We start from the raw sequence: 26,568 nt of genomic DNA on the forward strand, positions 1-26,568 counted from the left end.
CACAACCTCAGTAGATGTTTCAGAGGCGTAGTGCCCCGTCATCGTCAACAACTAATTTATCCAGATCAAACACTCAGAAAGCTAAAAAAATGCGCGATAGACGTGTTAATTAAGGCACTGTATACATGGACCCGAAAGCTAGCTCCCCCTGACTCGGCTCGTTCACATGTATTCGTGTTTTGCACAAATGTTGCACAAGCGATTACTTCCGATTGGTGGCGATTTCAACGCCAAGCATCCACAGTGGGGCTATGATTAACACAAGCCCCGTGTAACCGCACTCACAGAAGCTATGTAGACAACTGACTTAGTGGAGCTCGCAAATGACACCCACTACCCCACCCCCGTGGCGCTGCGTAGTGGACAACGTAACGCGACCCAAGATCTGACGTTGTCTTCACCAGCCTGTGTGAAGGACTTGCGATGCGATCCTGACCTCAGGGGTGGCGACCACTGTATTTGGTGGATTACTTTAAACATGGGACGAAAACGTGTGGCCGGGAGTACTGCGCGAGCGATCAGAGGGATACCTACAGACGGGAATTTGCGGAGAAAACCAAGCCTCCATCCCTACGAGAAGGGGCATCGCGCATCTTCCGCATGGCCACTCCTGAGACGGAGGTAACACCCTATGCTCCGGCACCGCAAAAACACGTGCTAAAACTTTGGGAAGCGCGCAAACAAGCACATTTCACTTACGCATAAAATGGCCGAAGACATCGCGACCATGTGTGATTTCGACGTCGCACTACCATCACCAGAACATACGTCAAGTGCATGTATCGGGAATATTGGAGCCAGCATTGCTCTTAACTCAACGAAATAACTGGCCTCCAGAAGGGGTAGTACACGTTCGAGGCGACAACAAGTCAGCGTACAACAAATAGTGCTATTTCAAACGTCTTTCTTGAAAGTGGCCAGTCACTCAGCCAGCTCCAAGATAATGTCGCGAAGATGTGTTCTTTTCCCAACCGTTGAGGAAGCTGAATGCCGAGAATTACCGGGAAACGCCGGCAGTGACCGACGATGGCCTCCAGGCCCCATTCTCACTTTCGTGTTTGAACAGGCACTTTCTTCCACCAACGCGTGTAGCGCTTCCGGCCATGACGCCCAGATGTGGGCGCCTCCGCCGAATCTTGAAGAATACGGAAAGCAGCGGCTTCTGGGTGAGATTCACGCAGTGTGCGTCAATGGTGAAATTCAAGCACGATGGAAGCATTCGATAGTTACACCAATACAGATATCAAACAGCCAGATATACTATCGAACATGCTGCCCGTATCGCTCAGTTACTGCTTGCGAGCTGGCAGCCCATGGCCCTGACACGCATATAGCACTTTCTAGAAACAGAGGGTAAATTCCATCAAGCACAGATAGGATTTTGACTAAAGCTTGGCGCTCAAGCAAGCATCCTGCTTGTGAAGCAAGGAGTACTGTGTCGAAAGGAGCTCGGTCGAGTAAGCCCCCACCGAGCATCCTTGTGGTTGTTAACCTCCCAAAAGATTTCGAAATGTGACGCACGAGGACATGATCGAGGCAGCACAGAGACCGCCCACTCAACTTTGACCACTCCTTGCTTCAAGACCACCGTTTTTTCCGTACAGGTAAATGGAGACGTCGGGAAGCTGTACCTAAATATGGGGGGGGGGGGAGGCGAGCGCAACAAGCCGCCACGCTGTCGCCCCCTGCTCTTTAACTCTGATAGGTTTGGCTGAGTGATTAAAGGCCATTTATGAACTGGGTTTCACAATTTACGTGGATGACGTAACGTTATGGGCTTCGTCACGACCGAATAACGATCAGCAAGGGATCCAGCAGGCGGCACTCGCCGTAATTGTCCACTGCCTACACGCAATCTGGTATGGGGTCATCTCCAGGGAAGACCCTGTACATGGGGATCCGAGACTTAGTACAGGGCGAAGCCGGATAACCGGATACCCACACGAGGCGCACCATAGCAGCGAGAGGAAAAACCAGATCGCATACTCGGGATACCTATTCACCCCACAGGCCCACTGTATGCGTGGCTCGTTCACCTTCGTCGGACATGGCACAAGACTATTCACCTCATAAAACTGATCTGCTTCCGCAGGAGTGCAACAAGCACCAACGTATACCGAAATCTTGTTAATGCTTTGATGAAATCCCGAGCGATATATATGAAGCACGCTGTCAGGATCTGCTTGATCGGACACCCTGGGCAGTGCTGGGTACTTCACAGAACACCTCCACGCGTCATTACGAGGCTTCCGAAACACACACGTGTCGAGAAGCTACATCGATATGCTCCGTTGCCTACTTTCCGCGCAACCATCGATGCATCGGAGGCAGGCCACGAGGAGCGCCCGATGACCAACCCTTGCAAAAATTTATGGTTTTCGTAGGAAGGTTTCCATTCAATGCTACAAAAAATTCGTTGCACCCTCTCTTTCAGCTGTTTCGGCACCATCTTGGATGAAATATTTTTTTCACCTCCAACACTTCTCTCAAAATTCGGTGAATGAATGAATTTCTCAAACCAAAGCATCTGATATAATTCTAACAGCCATTTGGCGGTCAATCTGCACGAGAGAATACATCCACGCTATCGACATGTTTTCATCTTCGCACGGGGCTTGTCGGCGACTGCTCGTCGCTGTCGATTTCGACATGAAACTAAACGAAGCAGCAGTTTCTCTAGAAAGGCCAAGCATCGATTGTGATAGCAAATGAGTGGAGAGCTATACGCAGAAAGAATACTAGGTTTATAGGCCGTAAAGACTTGTAGATATAGAATGGCTAACTAAATGAAAATGCATTGTTTTACACGTGCACATGCAAATATGAACACATCTCATTCGACAACCGGGGAAACTCGCTGTCAAACGCAGGAGTGAGGAAACGCGGCCGCAGCAGCGATCGAATTCGCCTCCGTTCCACGTCTAACACCAACGCGAACTAAGTCGTGAAAACATATCGCCCGGCGGAGTGTCCCCGTCGCAGATGGCTTGCAAGGCACAGCGGCCCAGTTGGATGAATGCGGCTGCCCGTGCAGCCCGATATAGAACGCTCTCTCTTTCCGTCCCCTCCCCTCGGAGATTAGCGCGCGACGGAAGACGGTGCGTTTCCTCCCCGCTCTCCTTGCTTGCGTGCGCGAGATTGAGCAGCGATATACGGCTCACCCTCGCACATTTTCACTCACACATACAGCACATGGCACTCCGCGACGATTTTATTACCTTTGCATTTGATACGCAACCTCATGGTGACGCCGACGGCAGAAATGCCCCGGAGGGTTCGTATAATTGCTATGGAAATAAAAGTGGGTGCGAGAAGTGCGTGCTTAAAATTCTGCCTTGTAATGTACAGCAGTCAGGCCAGTACTAGAAGTTCACCCGGTTTTCCAAGCCCAGGGGCAACACCATAGGCACATTTCTCATGTCACTGCTCATTCACTGAGCGAATTTCTGGTGCAGACCTCCTACCAATGCTGAAATGGTTTACGAAGGCGTAAATTCCGAAAGTAATGTCCCGCTGGAAGCCTTTTTGCACTGCAGCGCTACACCAAAGGTACACTTGCCACATCATTGCTGAGTTACTGAGTGAATCTTTGGGGCAGACCTAATAGCATTACTGAAACGCTGAAATAGTTTACGAAGGCGTAAAATCTGAAAGTAATCTCAACCTGGAAGCCTATTTGCCCTGCAGAGGCTGCGCTATATGTACACTTCCCATGTCTTTGCTGTAACAGTGAACTTTTGAGGCAGACCTCGTACCAGTGAGGACAGAGTTACAAAGGCATATATTTCGAAGGTAATACCCAGTCCGAAGCTTCTCTACACTGCTATTGGAGTAGTGAGACCTCCGTTTTGCATGCACGTTATCTTAAGCAAACGCCGTTCTCGATCTGCTGTTCGCAGTAGCATTTCTCATTGTAATATTAAGAATACCCACCAGCCTTAACAGTGGAAAGACCTTATGGAAGGATTTGGTGCAGCAAAAGAATCTTTTATTAACACACTCCGAACGAGACTGCCGTTTTAACAACGTGATTTTTTTTTATATCACCACCTTTCGTACTTATGACTGGGAGAATTGCATTATGACTGCTTGCCCGCTCATTGGCTTGTTTCCTTAGTAACTTGTTTTCTTGCCTTGTTTTCTCTTGGTGGCACCAGCCACTGCCACCAACCGTTATTCTTTTCAGGCAGGGTTTGGGTACGTGCTAGTTGGCATTCCATTGTAAACATCACTTACAGTGCGTCTTCGTCGTTCCTTCGCTCCTGTGTCTATATGTACGCACTGTCAGAGATTGATTTTTAAACTTTGGTGACCGTGGATGCAGCTTGGCTTTTCCATTGATGAACAAAGAAGCCAACCGATCTATGCGGAGCATGCACGCCACGCGCTCCGCTGGGTTCCCTGCAGCACCAGCAGCCTTCGACGATCCGCGGCTGGGGGTAATAAGCAAGTAAACGCTTCTTGCCGTTAGAGTGCATTCGAATGTCGCTACGTACGCTCGCGCACGCTGCCTATGAAACCACGATGGGTTCAAGGCATCGGTCATTCAAGGTGTGTTCGCTCGCGCTTGTGCGCGCACGTTTGAGTGTGTGTATGTGTGTTTGTGTGCGTGTGTATAGGGGCGTTGTCACTGAGAGAAAGCTTCGCTTTATATGCATTCCAACTTGTTGGATCTGCTGCTATTCATTTTGCGGTTTCAGTTCCCCACTTTTGCTGATGACTCCGTTCATTAAATTCTGAGACAGGCCTCGATCGTGGGAGTGCCCCTCATAAGAATGCACAAGAAATTTCAAGCGCTCAAGGAAATGCGCAAATGGGGTCGTGCAACCTTTTCCTAACATATTTACATTTCCGCAATTTGGAACCGTTAACAACGCCTGCATGAAGCATGTCAAACCGGTCTGAACCATTATATTGTTGCTCCGAAGCTGATCCTCAGCCAAACCTGAAAATTTGCGGAAGCCTCAGCGCAAAGCTCAACCCAACCCGAAAACTTTACAACCGGATAGAGTGCCGCTACCCGTTACTACGGTAAATTACGACAGTTGAGCTAAAAGCGACACAGGTCTGTGTTTGCTTAGGTCGTTTTTGGAACCTCGTTGGTGCATAACGATAACTTTTGCTTTCTTCATTTCCAGCGGCAACAGAGCCGTGTCTAAAGACCGAGTATATATGTCAGTTAGTGCAAGGCTAATTTATTTATTTATTTATTTATTCGTTTATTTATTTATTTATTTATTTATTTATTTATTTATTACATCCTGCAGGCCAATCTGGTCCAAGCAGGACGGTTATTGCAATTTAAATATATCTGTATTGCGAAAAAAACATACACACACACAAAAGAAAGAACAAGAAAAAAGAAACATGATAGCATCTGAGGCAAGAACACAAAAAAAACATGATCGTTTAGCCACACAGTGCGTCCTAAGGCTCTGTTAATCTCTTCCAGTCGGCCCATAATGCGGAAGAAAAAGGAAAGCCTATAAATGTTTGCTCTTGCAAAGCAAGGGGATAGAAAGTGTATTAAGTAACGTCCCGTAGGTCTCGTAGACAATGGGAAAAGAAACTGTTTGAACAATAGCCATTTTACCGTTAACAAATAAGCTTAAAAATTAAGACTTTCAACTGTCGCTTTAACAAACCGAGTTTGCATTGAGCAGTGCCACCAAGGTTTTCAATGGGTTCGTTAAAATTCAAAATCTGCCTGATTGTGACCCCGACATACTTAAGCTTACTAACATGTTGAAGTCGGCTATTATTTATTCTGTAAGAAAAAGACAACGGGATTTTCTTGTTAGATACAGTCAAGTAAGCTGATTTCTTGAAATTAATTTTAGTGTCTCACGTAACACACCTGTCAGAAATTATTTGCAAGCATACGTTCAACAACACTTTAGCCTGGACATTCTTAGCGCGACAGTAAGCAAGGCAATCATCCGCAAATAGACGCAGTTCAATGTTAGGATGCAAGTCATTAGCAATGTCATTTACATATAATGGAAACAAAATTGGTCCTAAAACCGAACCTTGTGGCACACCAGATAAAACAGGTAAGGAGGATGATCTCTTCGCCTACTATTTGAACATATTGCTTTCTATTTGTCAGGTGCGCATGGATTAATTTCAGAATTTGTGTATTAACTCCAACTTTATACAATTTCTCAGTACGTTTTGTGTGACACATCCGGTCAAAAGCCTTGAAAAATGAATTGCTATAACATCAATTTGTTCCTTGTTGTTAATTGCGAAGCCAAGACCATGAGACACCTGAAAAAGCTGCGTCACTGTTGACAGACGTTGGCGAAAGCCATGCTGCTTGCTGTAGAATAAGTTGATATTTTCTATATATTCAACCAGACGTTACGATATTATGTGTTCAAACATATTTCACGCGGACCATGTAATGGAAATTGGCCGATAGTTCTCCGCCAATAACTTATTTCCCACTTTAAAGGTAGGTACGATGCGTTCAAGGAGCCAATCTTCCGGCACACCTCCGCTACGAAATGACATTGGAAAAATTCTAGACAAAACATGTGATATGCATCCACAATAATTAACGCCTTAAAAACTCGTTGGGTATTGCATCGGGGCCTCAATATGTTTTGATATCCAGTTTTACCAAAAATGCTAGAATGCCGGCACATAGAACCAGATAACTATTTCCAGTATTTTTAAGGCGAGTTTTGCAAGTAACCCACCAGCGTTGTTGAAAAACATGCCACCTTCGCATCTTTCAATTCTTTTCTAACTTGCGTACTGAGTGGCTATTTCTGCACGTCGCCAGGGCATCCTTTAACGCGCACAATTAAGTCACCGCTTCAAATGAATAATGTTTCTAGTTACCCATGGACTGGGTTTTCTTATGCGCTTGATTTTCTTCAGCACATCTTGGTCTAAACAGGCGAGAACAACTTATACAAAGTATCTCCAAACCGTATTTGTGTCTTTATCAACCGGCACATTATCAAGAGCACGTTCCAAGTATTCAGTCCGACTAAATTTATACACACATACAGAGGGATATTTTTCTAATGGCGTGTTACCAATACTTAAAATTGCTACTACTGTTTTATGATCTATGCCATCCACAATTATAGGCAAATGTTGCGTTAGTGAAAAATAACAAATCCAACATAAATTGATTTTGCCCCTGTGTCTTGGTGGGCTCATGAACTACCAGAACAAAGTTATGCTTAAATATAAACTCGAACATTATATTAGCGCTAGGCTTTTCCAATGGCCCCGTAATTCTCACATCCCAAGCGACACCTGGTAAATTAAAATCGCCTGTTAGAACAATTCTAATTATGGCATGCCTTATGTTCTTTAAATGCTGGTCAAGCGCATACAAAAATTCAACCTGCTTCCTGGGGCTCTGCAGATAACGCCAACTATCAAAAGGATATTGCCAAGAAATAGTTTTCACCGCACACTTTCATGCCCGTTTATGGAAGCCACAGTTTCATATTTGAGTGGTTTTTTCACTAGAAGCGCCCACGTCACCACCTTGTGTTACTTTATCATTGCGGATAGCATTGTAAGTGCTTGGAAAATACCTCATCGTCCTTCACGTCACTGTGGAACCACGTTTCTGTTATGGCAATAAGCTCTGCGTCGTGAAGCAATGACAAATATTCAAGCTGTTCTACCTCATTCACTATGCGCCGTGCATTAATGTTCAATAATATTATGTCGGGCTGCCGTGCGCGTCAGTCAACATTTTCGGTGGCAGGTGGTCGTTCATTGCACAGTCTCACGCGCACATCCTGCTTAAAGTCCCATGTCCAAGCAATGCTACTGATAAAAAGCTTATCGTGAATAAGACTGACCTTTGCGCCATCGTGTTTATCAGTCTGAGGCGATTTCAAAAGTAGACTTCTTTTTGAGACTGTTTCCGGCGAATTGTCGTCCGAAACACTAATATTCGTTCCATTGAGTTTTTTGCAGTTCTTAAAAATTACCACGCTTTCATTGTTATCGTACAAATTCAGGATAACAGGTCTATCGCGTGATGGTTCCTTTTGGCCAAGCCTATGTATTCTTTCAACTGATGAAATCGTGATGCCAAGTTTGTCGGAAAAAATATTTTTTGCAACTTGCTACTTGATGTCTTCACGCGTTTAGGTTTCAGTCTCGGGAACACCCAAGGAGGAGGAATAAACTTTATTAGTTGAAATGAGCTCACGGTAAAATCGTCCGAGGTGGGCGGCGTCCTTAGTCCAGGATGCCGTGGGCCAGGGTTTGTTTCTACGTCCCCGGAAAGCAAGACCTTTAGCTTAAACTACCACATGCTCAAAACTTCAAAACACTTCAAATGAAGCAGCAGCACCAATGGACATAGGCAATGTAACCGTAGTCTTGATACATGAGAGGATTAACCCACCTGTGAGACTAGCCATGCGTGGTTATGCACCATTGCTGCTGCCGTGCTCCCGACCCCACTGAAGGTAGCCGAGTGCAGTGTTGGCTTTATATGCCGGCTGTCCGTTGCTGATGGCACGGCTGCTTGACGATCCAATTGGCTCATCCAGGTGACGTCCACCGCTGCTGAACTGGGCTCCGCACTGCTGACGATAAGCGACAGAATCTGTACGACAAGCCATGCGTGGTTATGCGCCATTGCCGCTGCCGTGCTGCCGTCCCCCCTCCCCCCTTTAGCGATAGTTCCGGCATAACAGCGAAGAAAAATATTGAGTAAACGACCAGGACCACAGGTCAATTTTGTTTTCAGATTTAACAGCACTGCGACTTCACCGTGTTATGCAATAAAATCAACCTGCGATGCTAAAAATGCCGTATGATGCAGGTTCAACCATGTGTTTGCTTTCAAAAACACTCCAGTAAAATAAGTGCTAAAATGTTCAGCGATAACCTGTTGATATGCAACAAAGTTAAGATCAACCTAAACCTGTCTGTCAGCGTTGCTCAAGTAATTCAAAATTTTTCTCGGTTCGCTTTTCATAAAGTTAGGCAAAGTTGTTGTCAAACATAAATCCTTAGACTCGTGCATGGCATGTGCGGGAGCGTTATTGACGTCATTATTGACAGTAGCATTGGGAGTAGACCTTCTAGCCCATTTTCGTTCCCACTTTAAATGAATAAATTGTCGTGTTAACCAGGGTGTACATTTGTGGACTTTCTTCTGCTTGTTTCGCACGAACCTACTCAAACAATAATTGCACATATCAGCAAACATCTGCCATAGAAAATATACGTTACACCCATGTGCTTAGATTTAGGCGCACTTAGAGAAACTCAGGTGGTCGAAATTTCCGCAGTCCTCCACTACGGCGTACCTCATAATTTAAAAAATACATACGTTATCATGCTTTTCAGCAAAGTCACTCAGGCCATGTTCTGTGTGCGCAATCACAGAAGCATCATCAACTCTTTCGTAATCTCTTAAATATCGTATGCAGCCAGTTTTATCTATAACATATTTCTGCTTTTGTTCTGTTATTTTATCTGGCTCATATGTAACATCCTAGGGCTAGACCTCGAAAAGGCATTCGATAATTTATCACGTGACTACATACTGGACACGATCTCCAACCTCGACCTCGGCACGAAACTCTACGCTTATACAAAATTGTTCCTGAGCGACAGAACGGCCACCCTCCGTCTATAGGGGAAAAAAAGTCGCAGAAATAGAAACTCGGTGCCAAGGGCACTGCGCAAGGTTCTGTCATCTCTCCGACGCTTTTTAACCTTGCGCTAGCCGGCCTAGGCAAGAAACTGGATCAAATCGAGAATGTAAAATACACCATATACGTAGATGACGTAACGCTCTGCGTCCACTGAGGTAGCCTGGAATCGCTTGAGAGTGCTCTGCAGCAAGCGATCGACGCGATCTAGGAATAACTCGCTCCCACCGGCCTGCGATGTTCACCTGCGAAGTGGGAGCTCCTCGTCTACAAACCATCGAGAAGCGGCCCCAAGCCAAAGAACGAAATGACAGACACACATGCCATTACTCTCAGAAGAAAAGACGGAGGAACCAGTCCCCACGTCAGCAAAATCAGAGTCCTAGGGATGCTCATTGAGAGCAACGGCTCTAACGCCGGGACAGTGGAGAAGATCGTGACAAAGTCTAATAATGCCTTGAATCTCATACGACGCGTAGCAGACAACACGGCCTTAAGGAAGAAAATCTCCTCAAGCTAACACACGCACTTGCGCTATGCCACTTCACCTAGGAGGCGACCATGCACAGATGGAAGGTAGTGGAGAAGGACAAACTCAATGTACAACTGAGGAAGCTAGTAAAATTAGCACTGGCAATCTCCAAGAACACCGAGACAGAGCTCCTACTGCAACTGGGGGTGCACAATATACTAAGAAATCGCCGAATCTCAAGAACGGGCTCAGTGGACAAGACTCTCTGGAACCAAACCGGGTAGAGCAATCCTAGCCAAACTAGCTCATGCCACCAAAGTAATCAAGAATCTATATCAAAGCGTTCCGACGGGCACACGCAACTCCTACACGGTTCGCCCACTCCCGAGGAACATGAACCCCGCGCACCATCAACCCAGAAGGCTGGCACGCGGATCGTTCATCCTGCGCGAAATGCATGATAAGAATATCCTAGCCTGTTTCGTAGACGCTGCACAGTACCTGACCAGGATGGCCTTCGTTGCCACCACAATCAATGAGCAAGGTCAAGTCACAAACGCTCTCACTGTCAAGACCCACAAGTCCGAGATGTCAAGACCCACAAGTCACCCGTATTCCTCACGGAAGAAAAAAAAAGCACTTTTCTACATAAGGTGACACCTTTGGCAGCAGCGGTGGGGCTTTGAAAGTATATGAAAATAATCAACGTACGAACGTGTGAAAAGGACAGATGCGTCAACATTCGTCTCCGACAATGCAAGCCGCCACTGCCAAAGTGCCAGTAACAGAAGAAACAGAAGGGCGTAGTCCGTAATTCGTTCAGGTAATATCGCAGTCCACTATCCGCTATCACCCAGGGCACCAGATACCATAGCGCAGAGTTAAGAACTTGACTGCTTGCGGCCGGCAAAGGCGCTTGAATGCCAAGCAAGGATGCCACGATGTGACTTGCTGGAATCCGAGGAAGCCCGGGACAAGTTCCCGTCACAACCCAAAAATGTGGCGTGCATTTGGTGAACAGAAAAATACGGTGAAGCCATCAACTATGATTGCTAATCGAAGTGAATAGCCCGAACGAATGGGTGAACGAACGACCGACAGCCGCCTCTCTTTCTCCCTATGGTTCTACCCCGCTACCCGCCGTCCCATGAGCACGAGCGCTTTCCCTCGCCTTCCCATCAAGAACGAGCGAGTGAGCTTTCGAGCAGTTCCGATGGTGCGGGGCAGCAACCGCATACCATGGAAGCGGGTTGTGACCTACTTGGGTATGCAGACAGACTAGCGGCTCTCGTGGGCGCCAACTGCCAAGGCGCTTATCGCTCAAGTCCAGAAGTTCCAAACGGCGGTTGACCATCTGCTGCAATGCGGCAGAGGATGCGCACGAGAATGGGGTATCCGTCTGTACGCCTCAGCGGCTACGTCAAGGCTTCTTTATGCGCTCCCTCTCGTGGCCCTCCTACGGGCTCGCGTAGACCGCCTGCCTTGCCAGGGACCTCTCACGTCGCTGCCACCCTAGCCGAGGCAAAGTCTTGGCCGCTGTCCCTGCTGCTCCCACAGCGTGGCCTCCATCACATTGACAGGCTACATCGCACACCCGGTAGCGCGGGTCTGCTTTCAAGGTGTCGGAACCGACCTCACTAGCGCATCGGCAGCTTGTGTCGTTTTACGAGGATGTTTTCGGCCGCCTTCCCACGCTAGCCATCCAGCCACCTCCTCGGCATCATCAGCCATTAGAGCTCTCTACTACGCCTGGAGGGCATTATGAAAAGGCGATCCCCATCCTGCGCCTTGTAACAGACGTCGGCGTTCCTGTTGAAGAACCTGGTGGACGGAAATCTCCACACCTACACGGAGGGCTCCGTCGATGCACGCTCCGGATCCGCCCCTGCCTCCTGCGTGATCCCTGTCCTTGGGTGCTCGGAATCGGGCCGGCTGCCTTTCGTGGCAATCTCCGCCGCTGTTAAGGTGCTGGCGGATGATCCCCTGGATTCTACGGTTGCGATCCCCTACGACACCCGGGCGGCGCTCCTTGCGCTTCATCCACCGGGCACCAACCACCTTGCCGTTGTCGTGCTGGCGGAAAAGCTTCTCGTGTTTGTTTCGGGTGGCTTGAAGATGTCGCTACAGTGGCTCCCCTCTCGCGAAGGCCTAAGGCAGTACACCGTGCTACTGTACCAGTCAGCGCCGCTGTAACGGCCTTCAACTATACAAGGTACATGGTGCAACCGCGCCTAATGGCAATCCCCAGGAGTAGCCCTCCCCGCTCACTTCTTGATCGCGGCCTCGCAAGGCAGGAGCGATCTCTCCCGCAGCGCCATCGGATCATCTCCTCCTGGGCGTTTTCCCGAAGGTACAGCAAAGAACTGGCATCACCCGCGGCCATCTCAGCCTGCAGCGAGGTCGAAATAATCGACTATCTACTTTGTTCCAGCTCCGCCTTCTCCATAGAGAGGGCTTCTCTCAACCTCTAATTCCGACGCCATGGACTCGAAGCACCCTCGGCATCCCATTTGCTGTATCTCTGCTGGCACCTCCTTACGTCATACACCTTCTTACGTTCCTGGCCGACACGGCGCTATAGTGTAAATTTTAAATGCGCCGTTTGGCTGCCGCTGACAGTGGTACCTAATGGTACGGGGTGCCGCTATCGCCTCTGTCTTCTCTCTTTTCTTTATTCCTTATGTCCCCGTCCCCTTCAGCAAGGTGCTCAGTCATGCTACCTAAAGGGCTGCGGAAAATAATGCAGCTTCCTCTTCACAGTCGCATTCTCTCGATCGAGCGACTGCGCGCTCAACCCTTGACTTCTCTACCCGCCACTCTGTTATGCTAGAGTTCACACATGACGGCCACCGCTAACCCTCTTCACTACTCGGTTTCCCGAGAGCACATGCCCTTTCCCTCGGCGTGTTTTATCGCGATCCCTTCCCCAAGTATGACCACCATCGTATCACATACCTAGCCATATAGCTAGTCGAATAGCCAAAGTAGGCTATTCGGTTTAGAAAAAGGCACAGGGGGTTTAAACTAGGCAATCGGGGAGGCTGTTCCAACATCCAGCACAGTGATGGAACTGTAGGCCGTAAACTCACACACTATCAATTCAGAATGCGCAGAGATATTGTTAGCGTGTGCGGGATCCAGCCCTCAGCTTTCAACAAGTTTGGTCACACCACGCATCACACAGCGTAAGACCTCAAGACTTTAACGTAGGAATGAGCCTTGGCAATTCGGCCTTAAAAGTACAGATTCGTAATGCACAAGTCTATGGCAGCAAAAAAAAAAACACACACACACACACATTCAACATCCTTTCACTCTGCCCCAATTCACCCATGCATGTTTTTTTCTTTTGCCTTTGGTGAATCTCCCATTTTCGACTCATTGCTCTGCTACTTCAGCTCGATCAGTACGTTTCTGTTTCTTCCCTGAAGAGGAAACTTTGCAAGAATTTTTTGCTTTCTTAGAAAGTTTTCCCATCAATCCAACTATATTTCCGTTGCTTCCTGTCTTTTAGTAATTCCAGCACCATTTTGGGAATAATAGTTTTCAGTTCCAAAAGGTCTCTCAAAATTCGGTGTATCAACAACTCGCACGAACCAAATGCATCTGATATAATTCTAACAGCAATTGGGTGGTCATTGAACACAAGAGAAGACATGCGCGCCATCGACTTGTTTTTATCTCCGCACGAGGCTTTTTGGCGGCTGTTCATCGATGTTCATGTCGAGGTGAAAATAAAAAGGAGCAGTTTTGCCGAAAGGCGATGCATTGATTGCGATGCCAAATAAGGGGACAGCTATACGAAGTACGGACTGTAGTTTTATCGACCGTATAAACTTGTCAACACAGTACGCCTATCTAAATTATTATGTATTGTAGCACCCGCGCACACCCAAATACGACCACATCTCACTGATGACCTCGGAAACTAGCTGTCAAACGCTGGAGTGTGGAAGCACGGAAGCAGCAGCGAGCGAATTAGTCCTCGTCCTGCGTCTCGCACGAACGCGAACTAAGCCGTGAAAACACAGTACGGGATGGACACTGTCCCCGTCGCAGATGGCTTTCAAGATAAGCGCCCTGGGTGGTCGGGCATGACCACCCGGCCCACCCAATTTAATACACACCCTCCCTCCCTAACCTCCCTCAAGAACTTCGCATGCGATAGAAGACGGCGCGCTTCTTTCCTGTTCTCCACACTTGTGTGCGCGAGATTCAGATGCAGGGTGTCACTCGCACGTACAGCACACGGCGCGAGGCGACGATATTATTGCCTTTGGACTTTATACGGAACCTCATGGTGAGGCGGACGGCAGAAATGCGCCTGGAGTTTCCATATAGTTGCTATGGCAATAAAAGTGACTGCACAAATTGCGCATATAAAATTCTGCCTTGTAATGTGCAGCAGCCCGTCGGCTACGAGAGTTTAACTTACCGGGTATTTAGAGAGGAGAGCTGCACCATGGCTACACTTACTCCCATTTCATTACTTGTTCACGGCGAAGTTTTTCGGCCTGACCTCGTACCTACACTTAAGTACTGAAATAGTTTACGATGGCGTACCTTCGCAAAATAACATAACAAATCAATAACTGGGGGCCAAACATTGCTATTGGAACCGAAGCACCTCTTTTTTTTGCATGCATGTTATCTCAGGCAAACCCCAATGTGGGACTGGCATTCTCAGTGACGTTTTTCATTGTAATTTCAAGAGTGCGTCGCGGGCTTGCCTGTAGAGAAAACTTGTGAAAGGATTTCGCGCAGGAAGTATTTCTTTTATTTGGGAACTCTGAAAGCCTTTTCCTTTTTCTGAAAATTTGGATTTCTTGTTTCAATTATTACTTTTCGTACTCATGACAGGGATAGTCCTAATTGGCTGCTCGCTCATTTGTGCTTTTGTTTGTTACCATGTTTTTCCGCCTTTCCTTCTGTTGCTGCCCCTGGCTGCTGCCAGCAAGTGTACTTCTTTAAAAGCGAATCTTTTCTTTGCGAAGCTCAGAAGGTTTCGTGACCGTGGCTGCGGCCTGGCTTTATCCTTCAAGAATAGGCCAACCAATCGCAACGGAACAAGCACGCCGCGCACTCCGCTGGCTTCCTTGCAGTACGAGCAGCCTCTGCATTGCAGCGAAGTGAACGCTTCTTGCGGATGGAATGGATTCGAATTTCGCCACGTACGTGCGGGTATCTCCTGCCTCTTAGAGCATGATGCGTTCAAGGCCTCCGTCGTTCAAGGTGTGTTCCCCCGCGCTTGTGTGCTCGCGTTTGTGAGTGTGTGTGTGTGTGTGTGCGTGCGTGAGTTTGTGTGTATGTACCCATGAGCACTAAACACAGCTTCGCTGTATATAAATTCGAACTCGTTGTTTCTGTTGCGACTCGTTTTCCGGTCTCATTGTCCAACTTTTGCTGACGACTCACTTCACGAACTTCTGAGACAGGCCTCGCTCGTTGGAGCTCGTCTCGTAACGATATATAAAGTTTCTTGCGCTCTAATGAAGGCGCGAATGGGGTGGCAAAAGCTTTTTCTAAAATATTTACATTTCTGTAATTGCTAATGATGATATAAGCGGTTCTCTAGCGCAAGGGACAGTAATGGCGAAAGAGCGCCCATCAATGGTCTATTGTAGTAGATGGTTTGGTCAATACCCACGTTAAATCTATAGCGTGGCTGTATAGAAGCCAAAACATTGCAGTTGCTGTGAAGTGGGTAAAGTATATACGCGTTAAAATATTAACAATGTCTGGTGAAGTGTGCGACTGACACGAGAGATATGGTTTGAATTGACTGAAATACTGAAAAGAGTCAGTTTCAATAGCACTGCTGCCTCGTCAAGGCGCGAGCACCTGGAGGCGCGGACTCCACCAAATTCTGCTATCTCTGCTACTGCAGCAGAAGCATCTGGTGGGAGGATGCGTTACGAATCTCTTGGGCTAAATACATGTGGCGCAACATCATTTAGAAAAGGTAAAGCAGCTTTGGCCCTGAAAGACGGTTCCGCACCAAGAAACATTGTTGGATGAAGAGGAGTATGCTGTTGATAAGCTGCAGGAAAGTGCTTTATTCTCTCCGATAGTCAGTTGACTCAAAGGTCAAGTTCGAGCTGTTACACGGGCGGTTTCGACGGCGGCCGAGTCAATAGTCTATCGAGTCAACGGAGCACCTTACAACTCTATCGAAATCTCGATGGCCTTTGAGCAACGGAAACGGAAACGGCGCGAACATGCCCTCTCGTTCACAGTGTGCTCCAACTCACGGTTAGAAAGAACAAATCATACCAAAATGCTCTAAAGATACTATATATGAGTGTTATCTATTATTCAATAAAGTATTTTTGCCACTTGATATGCGCGAACAACACACACTCTCGACAACAGCGACGTGTACCGACGCAAACGTTGCCGCAGTTTCGCTACTCAACAACCTAAAAACTAAACATACATGTAAGGCACTGTATAAACAATTGTTTTAATCTATAAACAAAAATAAAAGAAATTATAGTGCTTTGAAGTGGTTTTAATGTTGTTTAACTTTTTGTGACATGAAAAGGAAAATAAAGATACGCAACGCCACACAATTTGGCGAGAAACGCCGGAACCACTCAACGGCCTTTCAAAAGTGCCGTGTAGCAGCGCGACAACTCCTTTGAGTCGATAGAGTTCTGGCGTTTCGAAGGCCGTCGACTGGAAGGCCTTCCAAATGTGCCCGTGTGACACGGGTATTAGCTTCTGCCTCCCGCCATCTCAGCAAGACATGGAGTACGTTCAGCCGCTCGCTACATCTACCGCAAATGGGAGGTTCATCGCCAGTCTCCCAAATGTGTGCCCTATTCTCAACCAACATCTGGGACATCTATTCATCGCGTGTTTGCTGTGGACTGCCAATTATCTAAACGCAGCTTGAATAAATGGAGCTTGTTCACGGTATCTTTGTTCCAGAAGGATTGCCAAAAACGTCAGACCTTTTTTAATAAAGATAGTTTCCAGTCTGCAGAATCTACAGAAGATTCGCAGGCTTCCTTTGTTGTGGACGTATCATGTATGTCGGCAACCATATTACCCGCCATGCCTCAATGGCCGGGCACCCAGCATAAAATGACATGCTGGTTAGAGGCATACATCGTGCACAGAAACTAGAATAGACCATTGACTACAGGATTGCTTTGTCTTCGCAGAGACATTAAAGCTTTGAGAAGAATAGCGAGTCTGTAAATATAATTGCCTATTGTATATTTATTTGCTTGATGTGCTCTACAGCCGACAATGGTGCATAGGCCTCAGCAGTAAAGATACTTATTTACGGATTCAGATCATCAGACTCCGAGAAGGATGGACCTACTGCTGCATAAGACACGCTGGCATGTGATCTCAATACGTCAGTGTAATACTCGGGGCACGAGTATGTTATCTGAAGTTCGAGGAAATACATCTTAATATGTTCATCTGGGGTGTGCTTAGTGATCTGAGCGAATGATGTGTCACATTCTATGAGCTGCCACTGCCACGGTGGAAACAGCTTCGCTCGAGGCATCATACGATGTTCAAGGAGTGGCACTCCCCTTTCATCGCTGAGACTCAGCATACAAAACCAGAAAGGCTCTCTCGCTGCAGGTCGATCGCGATCTGCCCACTTAGACAACTTGTTCAAGCCATGCTGCACCAGTCTGTCGCACACTGAGGTTACAGGATTTGAATCCTATTTGTACATCGTCAACATAGACGGAATAAAAGAAATGGCTGATGGTAGTGAAGCGAGGAGCGTGTTCATATTCACTGTGAAAAGCGTACAGCTCAGCACGCCTTCCTGGGGCACATCAGCTTCTTGCGTGAAAAGACGCAACAACTTATAGCCGATTTTGACGCGAAAAGTATATGATTGGCCAAGAAGCTTTCTAGCACGTTCAGCATGCTCCCGCGAATGTCTATTGGCGGCAGGTCTCACAGCATTTCTAAATGCCACTCTGTGTCAGACGATTTTTTCCATATCGAAGAAATAATATAGAGTTATTTATCAACGAACGCGTCTCGAATGTTCCCTTTGATGCGCACGAGATGGTGAGTTGTAGACCACCCTTCTCGGAAACCGAATTTATAATGATCTAGCATTTTGTTGAATTCAAGGAAATAAGGTAGACAATGATTAATCTTTCTTTTTTCAACACGCATACAAATGCAACTTGTGAGAGCTGTCGAGTCGCCAATAAGCATCTTAACCATGCTTCAAAACTGGAATAACCATAGCTTCCTTCCATGTGATTGGAAGGCATCTAGCAACCGAAATAGTGTTGAAAAGTGCGAGTAGTGTCAGTTGTGTATCAGTGTGCAGGTTTTCAATCATGTCATACATGACTCTGTCAGGTTGGGGAGCCGAGCTGTTGCATCTGGTCCAGGCAGCTCTCAACTGGGTAATACTGAAGGGACGCGTATATCGTTCGTTTTGCCGGCATTTACGTATGAATGGCTTACAGTTCCTTTTCTTTGTTTTTCATGAAGAATTTCAAGTAATCTATTCAGCTTTACTTACGTACGAAGTGCTTCCCAAGAGAGTCTGCCTGGTCTTGTAAGGGATTCCCTTAGTCGTTCGCCAGAGACAACCATGGGTTTGCTGCCCTTTATGATTTCTTATGCCATCCCATACTTTCGCGTTCTGTGTGCATGAAATTATACCCGAGAGAAACACCACCAAGCTTTATCACTTTGCCTTACGTCGTGTTCACTTTGCCTACATTTTAGTGTGTTTAAATGCGATAGCATTTTCTGCATTTGGTGATCTACGCAGTGAGCCCCAAGCTTTTTGTGCCTCTTTTGCGCATCTCTGCAGTCTTCGTTCCACCTGGGAACATGTCCTTTAAATAAAACACCATTCGTTTGTGGGATAAACTGTTCAGCTGTATCAATCACAAACGCCATAAAATATTCTACAGCATCATTTACACTAAGATTTGTTTGTGAAATCTCATGCTAGATAAATCAATTTTCCTAAATTCTCCCACTCAGCTGATACCGACTTCCGAGTTTAATGTGATAAAAAAAATTATGGGGTTTTACGTGCCAAAACCACTTTCTGATTATGAGGCACGCCGTAGTGGAGGACTCCAGAAATTTCGACCGCCTGGGGTTCTTTAACGTGCACCTAAAGCTAAGTACACGGGTGTTTTCGCATTTCGTTCCCATCGAAATGCGGCCACCGTGGCCAGGATTCGATCCCGCGACCTCGTGCTCAGCAGTCCAACACCATAGCCACTGAGCAACCACGGCGGGTCAGTTTAATGTGATAGGAAAGTGGTCAGTTCCAAAAGTATTCTAGATGACATTCCATTCCAGGTCAGGCAGAAGAGAGGCAGAACCAATTGCTTGATTTGTCGATGAATACGAGTTATGTTGGAAGTTGTAATAGGTGGGCTCCTTCTTTATTTGGTGTCAGGAAAAAATGTTCAATGAGTGTACCTCTTGTGTCGCAACGGGGTCTCTGCACGGCCGTCCACGGACCACTGACCGCCAGCGACCGAGGAGGAAAACAGGCGAATGGACTAACGGAACACATTTGTTTTGCTCTATGAAAAGTAACACGACCGGGATAGACAAGTGCGGCAAAATATTCTGGTGTAGCCCTTCTTTCCTAGGTCAACTAATCCTGTGTCCGCGACTAGAAGTTCTCTGGGATGCTGTTCCAACGAAGCTCGCCATTGCGTTACCGTTACCAAAAGCACAAGGAAGACAGAATCGAACGCATGTTTTCTTGCTTGCCAAGTCCAACTAGCTATTTGGGACCACTGGCGAGAACGTCAGGCCACATAATACGAACGAGAGCGCGTGCGCGCCAGTTTCAGTTCTCCCACAGACTTACCGCTGTTGTCCGCGTGCGTTACGATAGAGAGCGTGTCCGCTTCTCCCTTGCTTCTCTCGTGTCATCTAATGCTTTGACATGTTGTGTTAGTTGGAATGCCCAACTGCATCGCGATTGGCGTGCTTCCCTCAGGTGTTTTCACGTAGTGTAGATAACGCTACGAAGACCTGCATGTCACATCGCACCGTCTTCGGTGTCATACAGGTCGTAATGGAACATGCTGTATAACCTTTCTTCCCCGGAATCATGCCATCGCCGTCACATTATTCCGATCACTATCGTGTTTCCGTATGTTGTCAAACACACGCTCGAGTTACACACACAAGCGCTTCGTGACCCATACACGTTGGTCTTTGTTGACATCCCTTGACGGATCCCAAACGTTGTTGGATAGCTAGTTATACCTGCAAAATGCATAGCATAACATCAATTCTCACAGTGCGTAGGGATCTTCACATTTTAATGCGCCTCTCTTAGGTGCCCGTCCGAGTGTTGAGTGTCACAATGGTGAATTAAAGACAGCGATAGCGAAGAGAGCGTGAGGAGAAAAGCGGAGGAAGAAGGTGCAGCGGAACCACGAGGTGAAAAGCGGAAGAAGAGCGGCAAAAGCATTAGAAGAAAAGTGGATGTACAGCTAAGCTGTAGACGAAATGTAGCTGCCGTGACCGCGTTCGCGCCCATTCCATTTGTATTTCGACGCCATGGTGGTCTTGGTGCATGTTCGCGGCGTCCCTTTGCACGTATAGCAATATGCTCTTTCCCTGTGGCCCACTAGGCATCGCACCATCGAGACTTTTGTAGCGCACACAACCACGTTCGCACTGGATGGTTACGTTTTTGCTTCGAAGCAGTGGTGCATGTTCCCCGCGTCCATACGCTGGTCTAGCTTAATCCAAAGTCTAATGATAAAGATAATCAGATCGTGGTTTTGACACGTAAAAATACACGAAATTATTGTCATTATTTGAAATAACCGAACGTGCATGAGTACCGTCTTAATATTTGGTTCGAGGCCGCACAGAACGCAGCATCTACAGTTCTCACCTGCCACACAGGCCAGTATCATTGCTAAATCTTGCTATTTACGGGACATATGCATGTTGGTGTAGTGCAGCTTACAAGTGAAACTCGGTGTAGTTCAGTGTGTTTTCAACCCACTTAGTGATATGTTCTCTCAAAACACAATCACAGTACATCGCCCGTTCTGCTTCACAATGCATTCAATGTCTACCGTAATATTAAAGACATCAGGGATAGGACGTCTGTCCGAAAGGTTCCTGAATACACGATGAAACGAGATCATTTCGGAAACTTTCCCATACATCAACGCGAACACCTTCAAGAACACCTTCCCCGAGAACAGGGTAGCCAACCGGAGATAATCTCTGGTTAACCTCCCTGTCTTTCCTTTGCCTTTCTCTCTCTCTCTCTCTCAAGATAGAGCCCATTAGACGAAATACTTTGGTTTCACCTCTTTTCTTTTTATCCTGGAAGCACGCTTGGAAATCCACTTCTGCTAAGTGTCATTTGCTATTGAATATTCTTCACAACCTTAAAATTCCGCCCCCGGAATAACAGTGTCCAATTGAGCAACAAGATATTATGCAAAAACCATCAACTATGATAGCCAATGTAAACGACTAGCGCGAAGGAACGGACGAATGAGGAAGCGAACGACGCTCTCTTCTCCACCCAGCCTCCCTACCCCCCCCCCGCCCCCTTTTACTGCAGCCCGTCCCCATGGCTCGTTTGCCTGAGAGCACGGGCCCTTTCACTTGACACCTGCCCTCGACTTCACGGAGTTCTTTTGCTGCAGGCGTGGAGAGCGAACAGCTCCACTTCTTACTTGGTTTGTTGGCATCAACGCCGCCAGCGTTCGACGAAACGCTCGTCTGCTCACGCGGTGTATATCTTGTGCGCGAGAATTCGCAATGGATTCTCGTCCTCCACATCGTCCACGACAGGTTGGCCACCGTGGGCGGCCAGCGAAACGTGCGACGAAAGAGCGAGGGACAGCCTCCCCTCCTTTTCCCTCTGGATCCACCGTGCCATTTGCTTGCCCAGGAACAGGCGCCCTTTCACTCCGATTCCATAGAGGAATAAGCAAGCGAACGAGCTGTCAAGCCTAGCGCCCTCCTTCCACTCCGCGCCACTGGCTTACGCGATAATTTACACACGGCTGCCACACTTTCCTCTTCCCGCCGACCTTCTAGACAACTCGATTGCCCGAGAAAACGCGCCCTTTCCCTTGGCGCGTTTCTCCGCCAAGTCTGACCATGGTTGTACCACATACCTAGCACGAGAAGGGTAGAATAAGCCAATGAAGGCTATTCGTTTTAGACAAAGGCACAGGCGGGTTCAATTCGGCAATTGGGGAGGCTTTTCCAACTTCCAGCACAATGATCGAACTGTGGACCAAACACTGACGCACTATCAATGCAGAAAACGCAATGGCATTGTTGCGGTGTATGGGATCCAGCATTCCTCTTTCAACAAGTTTGATCGCACGAGATGCACACGTTTTTAACGTAGAGCCTCTACAATTTGAAGTAGAAAGCTGCCTTGACAGCTTGACCTTCAATGTAGAGATTCGTGGCGCAGAATTCTATGGTACCTAAAAAAAAACAAGACACATTCAACATCCTTTGATTCTTCCCTCTCCTCACTCGCGCAATTATTTTTTGGTTTGCCTTGGCTCATCTCACATTTTTCACTCCTTGCTCTGCATGTGTACAATTCTGCTTCTTCCCCGATGACGAAACAGTGCAAGAATTTATCGCTTTCGTAAAAGGTTTTCGCATCACTCCAACAATATTTCCGTTGCACCCTCTCCTTTCGCAGTTTCGGCACCGTCTGGGTGATAATATTTTTCATTTCCAAAACGTCTCTCAAAATTCGGTGAATAGACGTCTTCCGCAAACTAAATGCATCTAATATTTTCTAAGAGCCATTAGGCGGTCACTGAACGCAAGAGAACAGATACACGCTATCGACATTTTTTCATGTCCGCGCGAGGTTGGCGACTGTTATCGATGGTCACTTCCATATCAAAATAAAAAAAAAGGAGAAGTTTTGCCCGAAAGGCCGTGCATTGATTACGATAGCAAATTAGTGGAGAGCTATGCGAAGTAAGGACAGTAGCTTTATCGGTCGTGTAAGCTTATAAATATAGTATGCCTAACTAAATTAATATGCATGGTATCACGCGCGCACATGCAAATATGAACACATATCAATCGATGACTGCGGAAACTCGCTGTCGAACGCTGCAGTGAGGAAGCGCGGAAGCAGCAACGAGCGATTTATTCTTCGTGCTGCGTCTCGCAACAACGCGATTTAAGCCGCGAAAAGACAGTGCACGGTGCACTCTGTCCCAGTCGCAGATGGCTTTCGAGATCAGCGGCCTGCGTAGGCGAGCGTGGCCACCCGGGCAGCCCAGAGTAAAACGCACCCTCCCTCCCTACGCTCCCTCCCCCCCACACATCGCGCGTGACAAAAAACATCTCGTACTTTCTCGCTCTCCTCGCGTGCGTGCGCGAGATTGATCCCCTATCGGCGACTCAACCTCGCAGCTTTTCACTCGCACAAGCACCACATGGCACGCAGCCACGATTTTATCGAACTTGGACTTAGTAAGGAACTTCACGGTGACGCCAACGGCAGAAGTGCGCACGGATTGGTGCGCATACAATTCTGCATTTTAATGTGCAGCAATCCGGCCGGTACTAGAGGGTAACCGAGTTTTCCGATCGGAGCGGCTACACCATGGCTGCCCATCTTCCCATTTTATTGCCGAGTCACTGCATGCTTCCTTCGGGCAGACCTTGTTCATATGCTTAATTTTAAGAACTTGAATGGTTTACAAAAGCGTATCTTCGGAAAGCAATATCGGCAAAGAGCCTGAACACTACACCTGCAGTTGGAGCCAGAACACCTCTTCTTAGCGTAGATGTTATCTTCAGCAAACCGTCTTTTTCAGACAAGACGCCGCAGTGTCACTTTTCAATCCAATTTTGAGCACTCGTCGCAGCCATGGCAGTGGAGAAAATATATGGATGAATTTCGTGCATTAAAAGAATCTTTTATTTACGAGCACTGAAAGTTCCTGTCTTTTTTTTAAAAAGCTTGAATTTTTGCTTTAAAATATGACCTATCGTACTTATACACGGGAGCCTCCCAATTGTTTCCTCGCTCATTTGTTTGTTTTATAGTTACCGTCGCGCTATTTTCACTTCTGTTGCTGCCCCGGGCTGCTGCTGCCATCACCCGTGCTTTTTTAAAAGCGAATTGTTCCTTTTCCAACATCGGCAGGTTTCGTGAGCGTGGCTTGACTTTTTCCTTGGTGAATACGCCAACCAATCACAATGGAGAACACACGCCGCGTGTTTCGCTGGGTTCCTTGCTGCAGCAGCTGCCTTCGCCCATCCGCGGCTGCACGGTAATGAGGAAGTAAACGCTTCCTGGGGACAGAATGCATTTAAATTTTCAGTATGTACGCACGCCCATGCTGCCTATGAAACAATGATGTGTTCAATGCATTGATTCGGTCTAGTCGATCAGTCATACTAGGAGCCTCAGTAGCGCAATTGAAGTTTTCAATACTTTCAAGACTCGTCGCATTGACCTGGCCGGAAGATGGTTATTTCGCGGCGAAACAAGACGCGGCGCGAAGCATTCGCTTTATCCCCCCGGTGCTGTTCCTGACGACAGCATTGTTACAGTGAATGGTCGGGGTCATCGAGTGAGATTTGTTTGTATTGATCTGTGCGCACGTGACACCATGCTCGTCATAAGCGAATCTACCGGGGGCACTGGGAGAATACCCCCCCCCCCCCCAACACACTCACAGTTAGAAGAAGAGCAAAGTGTTCCATTTTCCAGCCCCTCCTACTCCCCCCCCTCTCTGCACACACTTGAGAAAAAGGGCACAAAACAACACTGATGCCAAGCTCTCTCTCAGAATTTGTCCTTAACAGAATGTTATATGATAAATTTTGAGCAATTGAACATAATTATGTATGTCTGTTACATACTGTGTATTCACATATGCCATTTGTACTGACTAAACAAACTGCCTTGTGTCACTGATTGTACATTATACGTACATTCAGATGTGTCATTTGTGCTGACTAAGCACACTGCTTTGTATCACTGATTGTACATATCGCCTTACATATTCTCACTTCTACGTTTTTACATTGCACACAACAAAGTCTACAAACCTCATTTTATTATGTCCCCTTTGCCATGAATACGGGCAAGAAACTTGTCAAGCTGCAAAAAAGCAGCTTTTATATAGTTCTTGTCCCAGCGTTCATTTTCTGTAAATGAATTAATATGAAATAAAGATTTATTTATTTATTTATTTTTTATTTATTATACCCACGAAAGTGCGGCTTTAAAGTGACAGTGTTAAGGGCCCCGCATCGCGGTAAATACGGTGTCGCTGTCGGCGGCGTTGTCCGTGAGAAAACTGCAATCCCGAACGACGCACTCAGAACCGCGCAGGCCCTCTTCGTTGCGCATAAGCGTTACTGAAATAAATGAATGAATAAATGAATCTCGAAGTAAAATGTGCCGAAAAATTCGCAAACTACGATTTGCGCGGAAGCAGCAGAGATAACAGCTTCGGATTGTAATTTGAATACACGAAAAAACATAGTAGTGTTACGTGGAAAGTCAAACACAAACCCTTTTTCCAGCTTCCATTTGAGGTTTGGTGCGACCCTGCACAACCTCCGGGATCAGCCCACGCAACAGACCACGTTCCCACCAGCAAGCTCGTCTTCGAATAGAGCACTCGCCAGCAGCGTTCCCCGGTACGAACTACACGCTTGCATGAGCTACAGTTGCCGGCAAGCGTGAGGAGAAGTCAAGACACTTTCAGTGCTCTCACGTTACATAATTCAAGGAGAAGCTTAGGCGTACTAAGTTTTTTTTTTATCCGGTATTCCTTGCTCGTGCACCTCGGATTGTCTTTCGGGCCTCACCACCACGTGCTGTAGCAGATAACGCTTAGCCGGGCGCAGTAGGCATTTAAGAGTACGGTGCTTCGTGCTGCCAGTGGCCTGCGGGACGCTCCTTGCTAGTGGGCAGTCCAAAACAAGTGTAACCTAACATTGCTTGCATCATCCAGCGCTTGTTGAGGCCGCCTAACTAAGCATCTTTGAAAACACAAAATAAGTTGTGCTTTAACAATTTACCTGTATTTATAGAGTGTTGCCGCTTTAGCAATTTTGCCGTTACATTTAGGGACATTTCCGTGTCTTTATAGCAAACTTTTCTATTTAGTTATCAGCGATACTTGTAATGACTCAACTTAGCAATTGGTGATATTTTGCCGAACTGCAAGCCAGAAAAGTTGCTTCAGAAATGGCATTCTAGAATACAGCTCTATAATGGCCGAAAGTGGTTGTACGACGCATAAGCTCCCATACTACAAAGACAGTAATTGCCTTCACATTGGTAGCCTTCCCATTGTGATTGTGCTTTACAACACCGTGGCCATCATGGCAGTCACCTTGTGCTCACAATATTGATGTTTCTTTACGACTTAAAGAACAGATTTGAATACCTGGATACATCGCGGTTTCAGTTGCGTCACT

The 26,568-nt window shown here is 47.0% G+C and overlaps 1 protein-coding gene across 6 annotated transcripts in view; it reads right to left on the reverse strand.

Annotated features, from left to right (window-relative positions):
- The window catches only part of LOC139048006 (uncharacterized), a 331,798-nt gene that overhangs the window by 55,358 nt on the left and 249,872 nt on the right, over window positions 1–26,568 (reverse strand). For 5 of the 6 annotated variants that reach the window (XR_011507430.1, XR_011507433.1, XR_011507432.1 and 2 more), the window contains 2 exons: window positions 8,390–8,570; window positions 8,192–8,253 (listed from right to left, as the gene is read on the reverse strand). Coding sequence is in view for 1 of the 6 variants with exons in the window: in XM_070522329.1 (XP_070378430.1) it covers window positions 8,412–8,570 (159 nt within the window). In the remaining 5 variants the exon portion in view is untranslated. Of the gene's footprint in view, window positions 1–8,191; window positions 8,254–8,389; window positions 8,571–26,568 lie in introns of those variants that run through there. The other variant, XM_070522329.1, reaches the window with a different exon arrangement.

This window comes from Dermacentor albipictus, chromosome 7 (assembly GCF_038994185.2).
Source record: "Dermacentor albipictus isolate Rhodes 1998 colony chromosome 7, USDA_Dalb.pri_finalv2, whole genome shotgun sequence".
Taxonomy (NCBI): domain Eukaryota; kingdom Metazoa; phylum Arthropoda; class Arachnida; order Ixodida; family Ixodidae; genus Dermacentor; species Dermacentor albipictus.